This window comes from Phallusia mammillata, chromosome 1 (assembly GCF_965637545.1).
Source record: "Phallusia mammillata chromosome 1, kaPhaMamm4.hap1.1, whole genome shotgun sequence".
NCBI classification, from domain to species: Eukaryota; Metazoa; Chordata; class Ascidiacea; order Phlebobranchia; family Ascidiidae; genus Phallusia; species Phallusia mammillata.
The window spans coordinates 13,398,995-13,416,817 of NC_137252.1; the positions used below are offsets into that span (position 1 = coordinate 13,398,995).

At 37.5% G+C, this 17,823-nt stretch overlaps 3 protein-coding genes across 4 annotated transcripts; all 3 read right to left on the reverse strand.

The window, feature by feature from the left end:
* Nucleotides 1-1,617: 1,617 nt before the first annotated feature.
* On the reverse strand, nucleotides 1,618-4,633 carry LOC145233152 (pyrethroid hydrolase Ces2e-like). Its single transcript, XM_080097857.1, has 9 exons — nucleotides 4,450-4,633; nucleotides 3,947-4,095; nucleotides 3,501-3,697; nucleotides 3,222-3,410; nucleotides 3,039-3,174; nucleotides 2,739-2,966; nucleotides 2,662-2,679; nucleotides 2,126-2,312; nucleotides 1,618-1,808 (listed from the first exon to the last, which is right to left on the reverse strand). The coding sequence occupies exons 1-9, from the start codon at nucleotides 4,631-4,633 to the stop codon at nucleotides 1,618-1,620; spliced, it is 1,479 nt and encodes a 492-aa protein (XP_079953983.1).
* Nucleotides 4,634-7,712: 3,079 nt separating this feature from the next.
* LOC145209581 (pyrethroid hydrolase Ces2e-like) lies at nucleotides 7,713-12,182 on the reverse strand. The gene is made up of 9 exons (XM_080079896.1): nucleotides 11,898-12,182; nucleotides 11,313-11,508; nucleotides 10,770-10,966; nucleotides 10,515-10,678; nucleotides 10,281-10,420; nucleotides 9,987-10,214; nucleotides 9,759-9,912; nucleotides 8,775-9,021; nucleotides 7,713-8,519 (listed from the first exon to the last, which is right to left on the reverse strand). Exons 1-9 carry the CDS (start codon nucleotides 12,062-12,064, stop codon nucleotides 8,366-8,368), a joined length of 1,647 nt encoding a protein of 548 aa, XP_079936022.1. The 5' UTR covers nucleotides 12,065-12,182; the 3' UTR covers nucleotides 7,713-8,365.
* A 1,035-nt stretch (nucleotides 12,183-13,217) lies between these two features.
* On the reverse strand, nucleotides 13,218-16,903 carry LOC145232471 (angiopoietin-4-like). Of its 2 annotated transcripts, XM_080097099.1 has the most exons (9): nucleotides 16,619-16,903; nucleotides 16,290-16,373; nucleotides 15,936-16,049; nucleotides 15,487-15,600; nucleotides 15,134-15,219; nucleotides 14,811-14,907; nucleotides 14,643-14,748; nucleotides 14,267-14,419; nucleotides 13,218-14,151 (listed from the first exon to the last, which is right to left on the reverse strand). In XM_080097099.1, exons 1-9 carry the CDS (start codon nucleotides 16,671-16,673, stop codon nucleotides 13,974-13,976), a joined length of 987 nt encoding a protein of 328 aa, XP_079953225.1. In that variant the 5' UTR covers nucleotides 16,674-16,903; the 3' UTR covers nucleotides 13,218-13,973. The 2 variants fall into 2 exon arrangements, with proteins under 2 accessions (XP_079953225.1, XP_079953234.1); XM_080097108.1 differs by lacking the exon at nucleotides 15,936-16,049.
* Between the last annotated feature and the right edge of the window lie 920 nt (nucleotides 16,904-17,823).

The following is a 17,823-nucleotide window of genomic DNA, read 5'->3' on the forward strand; positions in this document are numbered from 1 at the left end:
TCAACTTGGCAACAATACTCTTCTAGCTGGAAACAGTGTTTTGTTCCTCACTATGTAACATATAAGGTCACATCAGTTCAGCTGGTGACGAAACATCGACCGTAACGTTTTCACTCAGCGTTTCTGGGCGCAATGTATTGTAAATCATTCACTCTGTGGCGTTTACACTTTGCTTACTTAGCTTTTCAGCTGTCTGAGGTGTTTCGCGAAAACAACCAACCTTTTTTCTTATAGTTGCTTTGCTTCGTCAGATTCAGTCAACCGCGCAACCGCCGTTTCGTCCAATGGTGTATAGTGGGTGACAACCCATGGTGTGTATTCCAAGCGGAATTTATGCTTCTAGTTCAAGCTAGGGCATGAACTTAGTTTACTAAATCTTCATTGACTTTGGAAAAAGATTTTCTAAACAAAAGTTCTGCAGATTACTTGGATTCTCTTGTAAAGTTCTAGTGGTTTAGATCGCGTTAGGTTCCCCGAGGTTGGTGTAAGAATTAAACTGAAACCGATTTACTCAAATATTTAGGGATCGGATGGGTCCAGTTTCCCGCTACTAGGGCCTTTGTTCCACCGACGAATTGTGACACACTTGACCTTGTCCCTGTGGAAACAAATCTCGACAGTTGCGACACAACCTAGTCCTTAACTAGGGTACTGCGTTTTACCAAAATAATTTTTAAAATCACAAATTTTTTATTTACTGAAGGCGTGTTACCCAGACAAAACGTCAAAACTAAGACCAGTATCTTTGCATGCGCATTCTAAAATAACTGGCATAACTTTCGAAGATGGTAGAGCTACTAACACAGGAACTCACAGCACATTTTTGCTAATTTTCGGTAGGTGGCGTAACGGAACATTTGTGATGGCAAAAATAGGCAACTCCCACAATGCACCGGGTAACTTGCGACGCAAGATAGCTATCTTGCCGCAACTTAGCGTCGCAAGTTATCTATCTTGCCGCAACTTAGCGTTGCAAGTTAGCTAAGTTGCGACAACTTAGCGTCGCAAGTTAGCTATCTTGCCGCAACTTAGCGTTGCAAGTTAGCTATGTTTCGTTGCAGGTTAGCTATCTTGCTGCAACTTAGCTATCTTGCAGCAACTTAGCTATCTTGCAGCAACTTAATTTATTCGACAACGGCGCCCCATAAAAGTGCTTCGTTGCGCCACCTACCTGTGATGTGAGTTCATGGGTTAGTAGCTTTACTTTCGAAGATACGATAAAAACTAAAGGAAAAATCATCTATAAGAAAATGCTGGTATTAAACAGTTGCAGAGGCATTGTATCGAGGTTGAGTAAATTATATCTTTTGTTATATCTTTTCGTGCAACAACAATTTTAATCTTTTGTACAAAATTTATTATTGATTCGCAAAGAATACTAACAAACTGTAAAAGCACACTGTATTCGCTAACTGCTCGTTGAAGGCGGATAAATTATGTTGTTGCAATTCAGTTTTAGAAAATCGTGTGCATGTACTTATTACGCTTATGGAAATAGTGTGTTTGCGAAAGCAAGATTAATCGCGTACGCTTTGTTTCTTACACAATATAACGGGGGAAATGGGCAACTTTGATTAATAGGTGTACAGAAAGAGGTGTGTGAAAAGTGAACATGGCTCATTTCATTAGGGCTGGCACGGTTTTGGTCCAAAACTTGAAACTACTCTCCCTAACATTTGTACCGACCTCGTATGGCCATTTTAGCAAGAGATGTTTCTTTGACTTTGCGTCGTACTTGGGCCAATCCATTTCATCATCGCAGTTGGGACTTCTACAGAATGAATCGGGGTTTAGGAAACAAAGATAGGCTAACACAACAAGAAACTGATGTGTTTGAATCTTATGCGAGAAAATCCAAAAAGTGTTTAGAAATACTTTGCATTTGTTTGGACATAATACAACTTGCTTGGAAGTAAAACTTTTATTTAGATTCCAGAATCATATTTGCAAAACCAGGCAAAGAATGTTGTGTTATTGCCGCGAAGCTGGCTAGCAGCGTAGCATTAATAAAGGAAGATATCATACTCATTGATTGCATTTAAAGTTGCTTTAACCACGGCAATTTGATGCTGAGTAACTGACCCGGTTTTGGCGAAGTGGCAAATTCTCTTCATCAAATGTTTACTTATTTTGGTTTCGTCCTCGCTAAATCTTGCAGTCTTTGTAAATTTTAAGTCCATGAGGGGAAAACCCAGCACAAATGGAATTTCATCGCTGTGGTCGGCCTCGCAGAATTCAGGTTTTTTCTCAATATCTCCCGAGTACGTGTCATCGTGATGCATACTTTTGCGTCTAAGTGTCATGACCAGCGTCTGCAATGAAAACAATGCCGTGTTCGATAACAAAACGTCTAGCTTTTGTGATTAAAACCGCACTTAAATATTTTTTTTATTATTTGCAAAATAAAATAGGTTTTAACCACGAAACATTGGATTTTTACGATTTTGAAGTTTTGCCATTATTCACATCATTTGGTACTTCGACATACTCAGATGATCAGACTGATCTCTAATATGAAATTGTTACTTGAATGGGCTAGAGCTTGCTGGATGGACGGCACCACGAACCCTCTTTCCGCAAGAAGGGATGAAACCAATTTGCTCCACTTGTACTTGTCACTCCAAATTCCGAGATGTAGAATTTTATTACAGATTTGCTTACCCTTTCTAGCTTTTCCACCTATAACAATAAGTTGATAATGATACTAAATCGATTATCGTTGCTTGGTTTAACATTACCGGGACATTCGACGACAGCATTGCTTTTGTAATGTTTGTAGCGGTGAACTCGTCAAGACCCGTTGCAAAATTGTCCGTAAAATTAACACTCAAGTATCCTGATCCTTCTGAGCTGTTAAATCCAATGATGTATGGAACCGGATTAAAGATTCCTTCCTGCAAAAGCTGCACTGTGTGTTTTGGGATGAACTTTCCATCCACTGTGGCAGTGAACAATACATTGTGCACCTGTAAATTCAAAACAGATTAAATAAGCAACAGACTTATCCTGTCAAAAAGTTGCTTTAAACAGTTTTACACATTTCCATTAGCTTCCAATATCTTTGACGCATCTGTTGATTTCAACTGACTCATTATCTCAACTGGATCTTCTGCAGTGATTTTAAGGTTTGCGAGAAACGTTTTCTTTCCTTCTGTAAGTCGGGTTTGAACAACGCTGTGACAAAAACAACTTATGAAATTTATATAGTTACTTATTTTAACCAAAACGTGATAGTAGAGTGTTTACGTGGCATAATTGCAACTCCGCTGTTGCTGATGGCAGGGTGGAACAAACCACGTGAAATAGGTGAGGTCACATGCATTCCTACCGATATGGCACCGGCGCTGTCACCAAAAATTGTGACATTGTCGGGGTCACCTCCAAAAGCACCAATATTTTCTTGCGTCCACCTACGAATTCGTGCATAGGTTCGTTAAGTTCGTGTATAACCTTGGGCAAAATGTGTCGTGCAAGTTTTGTTTATTACATTTTTAAGTTACCTAAGAGCCATAACTTGGTCAAGCAATCCCATATTACCAGGCCACTTAGTATCTTGGCCCATTGAGAGGAAGCCAAACACGTTGACTCTGTATTGAGGTACAACCAAAACCACATCTTTCAAACCACAGATTGCCTGAACGTTATAACTGATAGACGATCCCATGCTAAAACCGCCGCCATGCAGCCAGAAAAGAACCTAAAAAAGCAAACGTGTTGGGATGTAGGTAAAATAGTCCGGTCACTTTAAAAAAGTTTCCCTGAACCGTCAGTCTGTCACCGCGAGTTGCTGTTGTTTAAAACTAAATATTTTGTCCACATGCTTCTATGCACCAATAAAAGATATATAAGCTTTAAACTAAATATTAAGTGCTATTTTACTCTTGTTTTTGCAATGAGCTCAAAGCGTTTCACTAACACCAATCTATTGAAATATATTTGCACTAACAGGCATTTTGGCATTTTTATCGGGATTACTGCTATAGACGTTGACATACAAACAATCTTCACTCATGCGCTTGTGATCTATCTTCGAAGGGCTGCATAGGAACTGCTGGTGATTTGGTCGCATCAAAAGTTCCATCCCATGACTCCAACCTATATAGTAATAAGAAATGAAAAGTGTTTGGGGATCCGCAATAAGATATGTCACCTAATTACATAAACGATTTGCATGTAATTTTAGAAGAATTTTGCCGATAATATGCCAAATTGTGCACCATAATTTGTGTAAAAGCATTTTCATGAACACAATGACACAGTATTACCGGAAAGCGCAAAATAAACAATAGGACAGATATTCGAGCGAACAGTGGCACTCCTGTTAGATAAGTGCTGATACTGCACTGAGCATACTTTGCTGCGGGGCATATATATTTTTCGAGGTACTCCATACTAGTTCAAAACACTACCATGCATCAATAAATTTAAAATATGATATGTATGTTTTACTCAGACGTTGCACTAACTTTTGTGGTGGTTCAAAACGCAGTTCTCCCACTGGAGGTTTCGCAAAAGGCAAACCCATGAAGGCAAACACTTGCTTTGCATCGTCGCATTTCGCTTTGGGCAGCACTAAACCTTTTGTCCTGCCAAGGGGTGTAGAAACAACGGGGCAGCTCATGGTCGTTGACATACCGAAGTCTTTATTTTTTCATGTACCTATAACAGACGTTAACGACATTACACGGTTAAAGTAAGGAACGGTAATTTGCTTTATGTAATGGTATTTTACAGCTCACAGGTAGGGGATTTCGGGACTAATTTAAAAAATCCTGCATTGGCACTTTCCAATCCTTTTCCGGGATGCTGAATAAAATATGTACATTTTAAGTTGTTGTTTTTCCATCTTAACGACATTGTCGCGGAATGTGCGTTGAGTTAAACGCGAATTTTGGTGAGGTGAAAGCATATTTAAAGAAAATTTGATTGTTCTTTCGGTTTAAATTGTCGTTTAGTTTGAAACGTCCAGTTTAATTTTCTTGTGGGTGCGCAAACCAACTAGCGATTTATTGAAAGTTTGTTGACATAAACACCAATACAATACCGTTTTTGTACTATTTTACGAAAACACATCTTCATACCCTAGTTTAATACGTGTCGGAAGTACGCACAAATTTCAGCATTATGTTTTATTTTCAACGATAAAACGTCGCCTAGTTTATGCAAGGTTTTCCCTAACTTAACGAAGCCCTACAGAGTGTTATTGGATTTACTGCAATCCCGGGATTTCAGCAAAAATAATCCCGGGATCGGGATTCAGAAAAAAGCCTCTTACAGTAGGCTAATGATTGCAATCCTGACATTTTCCAATGTGTTGCAACTTTTTATTTTTACAACTGCTGCACAATTGACGTTTTGCAGAAATATAAAACAAATTGTAGCAATAAAAATTTTCGGTAAGGAATCCCAACAGCACAATGATATAAATGTCATCTTCACACTAATTCGTAGCTTTGAAAAAAGGGTAGCAAAGCAGTAAGTAGTTTGCAAAAAGAACAACACTGCATCTAAAATAAATAACCTTTTTACCTTAATTAACTGATAGCCTACCTTCAATCAATGCAACTAGCAAGGATTAATACACACCTCACAAAAGTATCTATGTCTAAATAATACTAGCTTGCAGTTGTTGTGAACAGGGAAACAAATGTTACTAACGAAACAGAGTTCAGCACGCAGCTAAACGTTTCCTGATCGTGACCCGCCTCATCTCAAACATGTCATGGATTTACCAACGTCATTGCGTTTGCTGTCAATCTATTCCGATGTCGTTGCTGTTAAACAATGTTTTAATTCATTGTAAAACGTTTGCTGAGACAAAGAAAGGACTTCTGAGGTCTTGTTCATATCCGAATTTTAAAAGGTCAAAACTAACTGAAAAAAATATATGTTTCCTATTTCCCTGTTGCAAACAACGATAGTTCAGCTGACAGTTCCTTGTATAGTTCCCGTTCCAACAGTTGGTGAAAAGTAAAGTAGAAATCCACTTCACAAACATGAATTTGTAATCTAATCTAATTTTATAGTTTTGTTTTAAGCCGTCGTGGTAAATTTCCTTCCGGCAAACAAGTGCTGTTGTTCATACATAGTTGATCTTGCCAGATTCTGTACGATGGATCATTGTTAGATTTTTGGAACAAATCGGTGTTATTCTATCCGATTAGCCAAATGATCTTCGACTAAAATCGATTACAGTACACAAAATTTCCCCTTTCTTATCAAGCGGTGTTTTAAAACTTGCGATATAACACAGGTTGATTGCAAACGCTTTTTCCGCAAAAATTGAAATTTGAACGAACTAATAGGGCAAGTTTGTACCTTTTCAGGATTGTTGTATCCAGGTTCTATCAGACAAATTGGAGCAATGTAAAGTGCTTATTTTGGCTGGGGAAGCATTTAGGACTGGTTGTTTTTAGGTTCTACACTGCTCCACCTTCATGAAGCAAACTGAGGGCAAGCACAGCATCACACGAGAAACTTGGCAGGTTGGGTATGAAATGCAATGATTCATACTAAAATTAAGCGGTTGCCATGTATCTGCTAATTCTGTAATCCTGGAAGAAAAATATGGTAGCTCTCGAACCTCTAGTGTTTACTTTGTTTTGTAAAAAACACAGTATTACCAGAGAAATAAGAAATGTCACAATCTTTCATAGAGCACAACAAACAGTAAACGTCGAGTCACTTTTTTGAAAACCAAATTTTAAATTGTATTTAAAGAATAGATAATGTAGCGAATTTAATGAAAGTAATAGGCTGGTTCGGTTTTCAAAAATTTCTTTTGACTTTGTGTATTTCATTATGATAAGCATTCAGCCAAAAGGTGGTCGGTAAGTTGCATTTTTCTACAACACTTTTTAAAAGAATAAAAAACTAGAAGCATGGTGAAAGAAGCGTTCAGAATATAGTCAAAATTGATTCGTTTTGCAGGAGCAGCCCACATTTCGGTTCGTTACGCGATCATCCGTGTCGATCTCTTTTTGATTCCCTTTTTCCTTTCCTTTGGCAACAATACTCTCTTTACTGCAGACAGTTCACTGTTCCACAAAAAACAACAACATTATCAGCTCACATCAATCCAGCTGGTGAGGAAATATTCACCGTATCACTCAGCGTTTCTGGGCGCAATTTATTGTAAATCATTCCTTTTGTGGCTTTTTCATTTTGTTTACGCAGTATTTCAGTTTACTTCTTTCCTCATACTGCAAATACTTACTTTACTTCGTCAAGTTTAGTCAACGCGCAGCCCTAGATTTGTCCAATGGTGCAGTGGGAGACAGTTCATGACATGTATTCCACGCGGAACTTACGCTTCTGCTTCAACAAACGGCATGAACTTAGTCTTTTATAAATTTCTAAAGGTTGTGGTTTCGTTGGGTTCCCTGCTACCAGGGCCTTTGCTAAACAAACAATATGTGTCATTCGCAACCTTGCCGCTGTTCAAACAAATGGTGAGAAAAGAGCCACAAGCAAGTTCATAACCAGAGTACAGGGTTTTACCAAAATATTTCGTAAACATTTTTTATTTGCTAAAGGCGTGTTTGCTTGACAAAACTTTAAAAACGCAAACCCGTAGTTTGTATGCGCTTGTCAAATAATGGCATAACTTTCAAAAACACTAAGAAAAACTTAAGGACGAGGTAACAGAAAGGTCGTGTAATAAACAATTGCTGATACATGGATATTGCAGCGAGGTCTATCAAAAAGTAAAGTTTATTTTTTGTTGCATTTTCAGATTTCTGCAACAACAGTCACAAGTTCGCTTTTTTGTGTGGAAACAGATTGCATTGATTTATCTAACATAATAACCCTTCGCACAGCATTTATTATTGATTCGCATTGAATACGGACAAATAATAAAAGTACACTGTATTCGTTAACTGCTTATGAATGGCGGTTAAATGATTATGTTTCAATTCCGTTCCAAATATGTATGTATGTACTTATTGACAAAAAACACAAAACGATTAAATGCTGCTCATATCACTGTGCCCAATTATAAAAGACTTTTAGAAAAAGCAAGAAAATTGTAAATGTAGCCTAACGCTCTTACAAATATTTTTTACTGTACTGTCTTGGTTGTTTAACTTTAACCATAGCCACAACAAAATTTTAGAAAGACTTAAAAACAAATTTTGTTGGTCCGGGAGAATGATGTAACTTAATACAAATGGAAAGCTATAGAATAAAAAATGTTCATTTCAAAATTGTTTGGAGCAATGGCCTCTTGGCTACGCTAGGGCATTGTATAAAGTTTATGTGCAAAAGCAGGATTAAAATCGTCTGCTTTGTTTTCAAAAAGAGATAAATAAGCAACTTTGAATAATATGTGTACAGAACGAGGTGTGTGAAAAGTGAACGTGGTTCATTTCATTAGGGCTGGCACGGTTTCGGTCCAAAACTTGAAACTACTCTCCCTCACATTTGTACCGACATCGTATGGCCATTTTAGCAAGAGATGCTTCTTTGACTTTGCATTGTACTTGGGCCACTCCATTTGATCATCACAGTTGGGATTTCTACAGATTAAATAGGGATATAGGAAGCAGAGATAGACTAACAAGGAACAAACTGATGTATTTGAAATTTATTATATATATCCGAACATCTAATCTTTAAAAAAGGTTACATTATTCAAGGTGCTTTGGGGCACTTTTATAAAGTTTAACCTATATTTGTTAAGTGTTGCACGAACTAAGTCAATTTTCAGTAAGACCCATACTCTATTTGTGGTGGTGTTATGATAAATGGCAATTTGGTGCTAAGTAACTGACCCGGTTTTGGCGAAGTGGCAAATTCTTTTCATCAACTGTTTACTCATTTTGATTTCGTCCTCGCTGAATCTTGCGGTCTTTGTAAATTTTAAGTTCATGAGGGGAAAACCAAGCACAATTGGAATTTCATCGCTGTGGTCTGCCTCGCAGAATTCAGCCTTTTTCTCAATATCTCCCGAGTACCCGTCATCGTGATGCATACGTAACTTTTGGGTCATGTGATACATGTAAGTGTCATGACCAGCGTCTGCAATGAAAATAATGCCCTGTGCGATAATAAAATGTGAAGAGTATTCATAAAATCACGATCTCCAGTAATCTTTTATAGGATTCTGAAGTTTTAATAGGATGCTGATGATGCCAAGCAATTTCGGGAAAACATGGTTTTGTGTTGTTAAAAACGAATAAATGACGTCAGTTTTCGGTACAGCTACTAACGTAAGAACCTACAGTAGTCAAGTTTGCTAATTTCCTCTAGGTAGCGCAAAGAGTACAGTTATTAAAATACGGTATGACTGGGATAGGGTTAGAGACTAAATTTAACATAAACAACTAGGTTTTTAGATTTATTGTATGGGTATCATTTTTATAAAACCTCAGATCAACCCGAATAGCCCTAACCGCGAGCATTTTTTACGCAAATTGCATTTGAAGTAGTTGCGTGCGCCACCCACCAAAATTAGCAAGCCTGGCTACTGTAAGTTCTTGCGTTAGTAGCTCTACCGTAAACTCACTTCATTTTTTTTTAACAAAACAAAAGTCTAGTCCTTGTAATTAAAACCCCACCTATTTATTTTGCTTTATTACTTAGATTTTTAAGGTTTTGAGGTACATTTACAAATTCATTTGGCAATTTTAACGATTACTGTGCCCAGGTTGAGTCTCTAATTGGATGTCTAATAAACACCAATGTTCATTGAATAGCCATAAGTAAACAATGTTGCTACAGAGAAAATGGTTTTCATTAGAACAGGAGCAATGTACTTGAATGGGCTATAGCTTGCTGGATGGACGGCACCACGAACCAACTTTCCGCAAGAAGGGATGAAACCAATTTGCTCCACTTGTACTTGTCGTCACCAAATTCCGAGATGTAGAATTCTATCACAGATTTGCTTACCCTTTCTAGCTTGTCCGCCTATAATATTAAGGTGATAATGATACTTAATCGATATGATGTTATTTGGTTAAACGTTAAGGGAAACATCTCACTGGGACATTGGACGACAACATAGCCTTTGCAATGTTTGTGGCAGTTAGCTCGTCAAGACGCTTTGTAAAATTGTCCGTAAAGTTCACACTTAAGATTCCGGATCCTTCTGAGCTGTTAAATCCGATAATGTACGGAACCGGATTAAAGATTCCCTCCTGCACAAGCTGTACTGTGTGTTTTGGGATGAACTTTCCATCCACGGTGGCAGTGAACAATACATCGTGCACCTGTAATTCCAAAGTAAAACTAACCAAACTTATTTTGGTAAAACGTTGCTCCAAACAGCTTCACACATTTGTTCCCATAGCTTCCAATAACTTTATCGCGTCTATGGTCTTTAACTGACTGATTATCTCCTCTGGATCTTCTGTAGTAATTTTCAGCATCCCGAGTAACGTTTTCTTTCCCTCTGTTAAGTCTGGTTTGAATAATACTGTGACAAAAAAATCTGCTTCAAAAATACTTATTTGAACACATAAAGTAAACCCCCAAAACATTAAAAACACTGGTGTTTGTAGAGTGTTTACGTGGCATAATTGCAACTCCGCTGTGGCTGATGGCGCGGTGGAACAAACCACACGACATAGGTGAGGTCACGTGCATTCCTACCGATACGGCACCGGCGCTTTCACCAAAAATTGTAACATTGTCGGGGTCACCTCCAAAAGCACCAATATTTTCTTGCGTCCACCTACAAATTGGTACATGGGTAACGTTAAGTTCGTGTATAACCCTGGGCAAAATGTGTCGTGGAAGTTTTGTTTATTAGATTTTTAACTTACTTAAGAGCCATAACTTGGTCAAGCAACCCCATGTTACCAGGCCACCTAGTACCTTGGCCCATTGAGAAGAAGCCAAACACGTTGACTCTGTATTGAGGTACAACCAAAACCACATCTTTCAAACCACAGATTGCCTGACCGTTATAACCGATAGATGATCCTATGCTAAACCCACCACCATGTAGCCAGAAAAGAACCTGCAGTGTATAAACAGATATTATTAGGATTTGCTTATTTAAGGGGCTAGAATAGTTGCAACATTTCGTATCTGACAATAAATATATTTATGAACCAAAGTAATAGAAAGTCAACCCAAATTAATATAATAATCATAATAATAATCATAGATAATCGCAAGCTACAAAATGCTGTTGTTTCGCACTTATTGTTTTATAAACAAGCTTCCTTCCACCTATTAAAGATACATAATACCATGTCATATTACGATTTTGGATGTTACTTTTTTGTTGCACTGAGCTACAAAAGAGTGTCAGCCCAACTAAAACCCATTGTAATCATCTGTCCTAGTATACTTGCACCAACCGGCATTTTGGCATTTTTGTCGGGATTACTGCTGTAGACGTTGACATACAAACAATCTTCACTCATGCGCTTGTGATCTTCGTTGCACACGTGCGGAATAGGAATAAACCTCATTAGGTATTTGACATATTGCAAGGGCTGCATAGGAACTGGAGGTGATTTGGTTGCATCAAAAATTCCATCCCATGGCTCCAACCTACATAACAATATGAAATAAAATGTGTTTGGGCTGTACGGTTTGTCAATTAATTACGTAAACGATTTGCATGTAATGTTATACAGAATTTGCCTATAATATGTCAAACTGTGCACCATAATTTGTGTCAAGGTTTTTTTTTTATAAACATAATGGTACAGTATTTCTATGTTGTAAAAGAAGCTAAGTTGTAAAATGATCATTAGGACAAATATTCTTGATCCAGCGTACAGTAGTATTCATCTGTAGTTTAATACATGTTCTTATAACGCGCCTAACATACTTTGCCGTGGGGCATATTTATTTTTCAGTGTACTCTTCACATGTTCAAAACATTTGCATGCATCAGGAAATATGATATCTTTGTTTCATTTAATTGTTGAACTTACTTTTGTGGTGGTTCAAAACGCAGTTCACCCACTGGAGGTTTTGCAAAGGGCAAACCCATGAAGGCGAACACTTGCTTTGCTTCGTCGCACTTTGCTTTGGGCAGCGCAAATCCTTTTGTCCTGCCAAGGGGTGTAGTAACAATTGGGCAACTCATAGTCGTTGACATACAGCACTCTCTATTTTCTCATTTACCTAAACTAGAAGTTAACATCAATCCACGTTATTGTAAGCAACATGAGCCGGTTAATGTATTGGTTTTCTGGTGTCGTGTTAGCTGGCGCTTTAAGCAAACATATACTGCCTTTTTCTTTTTTCTCTCGGTTTTCGTTTTGCGGCATTCACCGACTGCACTCTGCTCTCAGCTTGTTGGGTATATATACGAGTCGCTATGCCCTTATAAGGAAGACAATGACATCATGATTTTATCGAATGAAAAAACTTTCACCAAGGATTGCAATCCTGATATTTCCCAATATGTTGCAACCCAAATTTTCACAACTGTTGCACAATTCAATCCAAGTTTGCAGAAATCATCAAAAATAATTCTAACACATCTATAAACAAGACATAATTTAAATATAAAATAAAACTCTGAAACGAATGTCAAACATCACGGATTTTTAGAGATATGCAAAGTTGCAGTTAATGCTTTTGGATCACTTTTATGTGCATCGAAGCATTAGAAATTCGACGTGTCAAGTCCTAACAATTCTACGTAACAAGCACAACAATGAAACGTGTCATCTTCAAGCTGATTTGCAGCTTAGCAAATAAAGTAGCAAAGCAGTATTTTTCATCAAAAGTCACATTTTCAGCTTACTTATCTGATAACCTACATTTACAACCAACAGAACTAACAAGGATTATTATTACAGTACATATCCTACAACAGCATCTATGTCTAAATAATACTTGTTTGCAATCGTTCTGGACTGAGAAACAAATGGTACTGAAAAAATACAATTTAACAGCCTTACGTCAGGCATCAACGCACATGATTGAGCATAACGGTTTAGATGGCATTTTTCAGATCGTGACGCGCTTAATCTTAACGCGTCTGGATTTCAACTTCATACCAACATCAGTGCGTACACAAGTCGTGGTTGGTTAACAATTAAAACACTTCAACTAAATACTGCTATTCCTGCTTGCGTTCCTGTGACGTTTACATGCATTGATTCACTTGCTCACGTTTGCCTAATTACCATTTTAAATTTAACTAAATTTTGACTAGAGGTAAAATAGAAACATCTATGAAACATTTCGGACGAATATGCATACTTTGTAATCTCGCCCTTAATAACAGCAACACCCAAGTGCACTTTTGCAAAACAAGTTTCTCTTTAGCGTGCAATTTAGGCATAACATAAATGGCAATATTGGGGCTGCAGTGTTTACTACATAGCAGAACGGATGAAGGGCTTTGTTGACTTATTAAAGGAAACTTTGTTAAGCTAGTGTCCTGCGCTTCCAGCTTTAGTTGGAAAGTACCGTCGTTTAAAGTCTGACAACTGCTGCATCTTTGGCTAAATAGCAAATGCTGACGTGTCGGATCCTACAAGGTGTAACTCCCAAAGAAAGCAATTCCCTGTCGCTCACCAAATGGAAGCGCGTTGTGAAAAGGAATGTCAAAAAGCGACAGAATCTACAATCATACACTGAAACCACCACTGCTATAAAGTATGCGCATAGTATCCAGAAGATCTAACATATTAGCCAGTATACTTTCTGTATAAATGATGTACGCACAGACGATTGCAAACACAGTCACAAATCGAAGCCTATACGCACGTTTAAATTCGTGCAACACAGTATTTTAAACAGATATACACTTTAAAGAGATCTGAGAAGAGTTGAGCAAAAATACGCAATGTATACCTATAAGATTAAGGTATACATTCAAAATGAATATAATGTGGGTAAATTGAAATGTTTTCCACGCTATTCAAAGTCATACAAGTTGAGAAGTAATAGCTCAGGCACTTCATGTATGTTAGAACACTACTGTATTTTTGTAAACACTGTAATTTGTACAGCAACTTTATTGTGGCTGAACACATTTTGTAACCAAAGTTTTATGCACATCGGGTCATGATTTTTGAGAAAACAAGCTGGGTGGCGTTGTCGAATGTTCCCCAGTAAAAGTACCGATTAGGAGGTGATGGTGTGTAATTTCCGTTCAAAGGTGTATGGGAACAACTGTTAAACCACCAACCGCCTGTGCGACGGGATGCAGCACCACAATTTACGTGTCTGTAAAAAAATCGGTGGTTAGGTTTAACAAAATGGTTTTAATCGCAGCCCGGTGAAATGTATTTTTAACAAGTTACTTAAAACTCGCAAACTTTCTTGAATCTTCTTCACTTACAATGCTAAGTCATGATCTTGGTCACGTGTAGTAAAACGTTGGTTGTTGATAACTGTAAATGACGCCAATCCATTCATCGCATTACCAGCAGTCCCTGAATACCCGTCAACGCAGAGACGATATTTATCAGTGGCTGCACCAACGGAAAAATTGCTGTCAAATAAGCACCTTTTTATTATTATTTTAAAAGAAATAAAACCATTAAAAAAGATGTTATTTCAATACCAACATATAATCATTGCCACAGAGTATAAATATAGTTCGATAAAATCAGAAGCGTGTTCGAATACAACATAGCAATGATATATAGTAGGGTAAACTATCGCCACCAGAATAAAGGCGTAATGCTTGTTGTGCTTCAGTAAGTATAACACACCTGTAAACAGCGTAACCAGATATATTGTTCAGACTTTTAAGCTCCACCTGAAGTTTGCATTGGGAACAAGTGTAAGCTTTGGTCGCTTGATAAAGGTTTTCAAGACCTAATCCAAAAAAACACCAGTTTTAAACATTCAAATACGACTTTAACATTTTCAATACCCACCCCACCAAAATTCCCCTGTTGTGCTACCAAATCCTTGTGTGTAATTTGTCCAGTATTGTTCGAAATCAACACTTCCATCATACCGACGTTGGAATACCTGAAACACAACATTTGTCCGTTTCCTTGTTTTTTTGAATAATAGTTATAACCAATAAACACATCACGCTGCAAGCAACGATGGGCCCTAATTCAGTGTAAAAAGTATTGAAAATGAGCACTCAGACTTCTAAAAGTATCATTAGAATCTATAAACCGAATTTTGAAATGTCAAAAGAAACCGTAAAGTTTGTATGTTCACTTCTTTTTTACCACGCCCAACTTACCAGCCACCCCTTGTTGCAAACAACGTTAGTTCCTGACTTTAACTGGTAATTTCCTGTCCAGTTTCCAGTCCAACAGTTGGTGAAAACTAAGGGAAAAAATGCACTTTACAATACGAGTTTTAATTCAACGGCCTAGTTTGTTAAAGACCATTTTAAGCAATCGTGGTAAAATTGTAATACGCGTATATTCTACTACAAGCACTTTACTAACTAAAATTGTCCATGTTAACCTTCATGGCGCTTTCATTTGACGAGATTTCAAACCCACCAAATCATGTAAAGCCATTTAAAGCCATTTAAGGCTTTTGCGAGTTAGTTAGGTTTTGTTTGTTTTTCCGTGCATTTCTACGTACCCGTTTGACAATATTTTCCAGCAAATCCTGCCGGACATTTGCAGGTGTAACTTGGATCCCCTGGTATGCAAGTGCTGTTGTTCTTACAAAGACTGTTCTTACATTGGTTAAAGTCTGAAATAAGCCCAAAAATGCATAATGTGTTATGTTGATTATGGCACGGTTGATTATCGTTAATTTTTTTAGATTTACTATTAAAAAAAACGGAGAAGCAAATAAAGGCAGCAAACAAAGGGCTATATATGCAGCTATACGTGTAGCCATCAGCCAGGTTTACCACCTCCTGCAGGATGTTCGAGGCTTTGATCAATGGTAAATACGAGATACCCAGGAACTGCCAATGTGCTTTTTCTGCGTACGTATTAATTACCGAGTGTTTTTTACAGCTGCTGTTCAAGCAAGACATTAGTCTTTAGCACGTAGAGATCTATGTGACGGAATGTACGTACATGTTTCACATCTTGCACCAGTGTAGTTTGCTTTACATGTACAGTAGAACCCATTGATGGCATCTACACAGGTTCCGTTATTCTTGCAAGCATTTGCCACACAGTCGTTCACCGCTGTAAGAGCACAAACATGCTAATGCTAAATCATTCCATTCTTTGATTTGGCACAAAACAAGCTCTAAAACAGTGCGTCGGTCGGTAAAATTTGTGAATGGGACCTGTTGTGTTAGTGTAAACTGTAAACGGATAGGAACAAACAGATGATAATCTATTTAGAGTTGTTACTGTGGATATGGTTTAAACCTGTGCATGAAACAAGCGACTTTTTATGCACCTCAATTCAAATTATCTTACTATTAGCGGCTCCTGGACTGCAGGATTGACCAGCTTTTGCTGACGGTTCGGATCTGGTGTAATGAAAATATGTTGTCTGGTTTTCTGTGCAAAAAATATACAACCTTGAGAATGCATTCTGTAGTTTTACAACTAGGTGCCCGAATAGTAGGTTTATTTGTAAAGTCTTTTTGTTTATAACAAGGCATAAAAAAGTTGTCAATGTACATTTGATGAAACTCCATAAAATGTGATGAACTTAAATTGTGATGTCATCATAAAAACATTCTCTTTTTGTCAAAAAATAGATGCTTTTGCTAAAATAGGCAAAATGTTTTAATGCCGCTCACCTGCTTGGTTGCATAAAGAGCACAGATAAATCGCTACAAAAATCGCCTTGTTCATTTCTCTACTTTATTATTATACTGGTGCTTTGTGCAATATTATGTAAGTTATAATGCACTGCGTGATGTGTCTCTACCGTCAATTATACAAACATCCGTCTGGCTGCAAAACAATAGCTTATATATTAATGGATGTCCTCTCTATGCTTTTGTAACATCCTTTAGTTTTTCCAATGCGAAAATCACAAGCGTACGATCGCGGATTGTGAACCTTACTTATAGAAACAGCGCTGTTTTGCGGTTCCATACGATATTTTTTTAAATTTTAAACATCACATTTTAAAGGATTACTATTTGCGATATTTGCAAACAAACTTTTTGATTAGTTGCAAAATAAGTTATAATTCATTTTATGCCAAAGGTTTAAACCTGATCCCAAACTTTGTTTATACTTCCTGGATAGGTGATGTACGCACAGACGATGCTAAGCATACTCACAAATCAAAACCTACGCACGTTTAAAATCGTGCAACAGGGTATCGTAAATTGACATATATTTTCAAGAGATTTGACAAAAATTTAGTAAAAAAGGCACATTTTATACCATGAGATTAGGGTAAAAAAATAACACAATGTGGCTGAATCAAAATTTTTGAACACTCTCTTTAGAGCAGTGGTTCCCAACCTTTTTACGATCCCGTACCACTTGGACGCTCTGCACTGCCGCGCGTACCACCATAGAGCACTATTGGTACCACTTCTTACAGGACAACTAATTTGTTCGAAACATCTTTTATTCAACACTAGCTTAAGCTACAAAACAGTAGATGATATCTATCAAAAGCAATCATTTGACATAATTAACGCCCACTGTCCCACAGCGTTATACGGCTTTTCATAAAGCAACTATGCTTTTTGTTGAGAATTGACATGACCTGTATTTTGAAGATCGTAATGATACGAAACAACAGGAATAGTTACGTAACAATGACAATAGGCCTGGAGAATGTTTTTTTGTAAACAAAACCAGATAAACAAAATATAAAATTACAAATCGAGGTTTTTGTGAACAAAACAGAAGCTACTCGCGTACCACCTGAAAACCCTTTGCGTACCACTAGTGGTACGCGTACCACAGGTTGGGAACCCCTGCTTTAGAGGTATGCAAGTTGAGAAGTAATAACTCAGGTACTTCATGTAAATTAGAAACA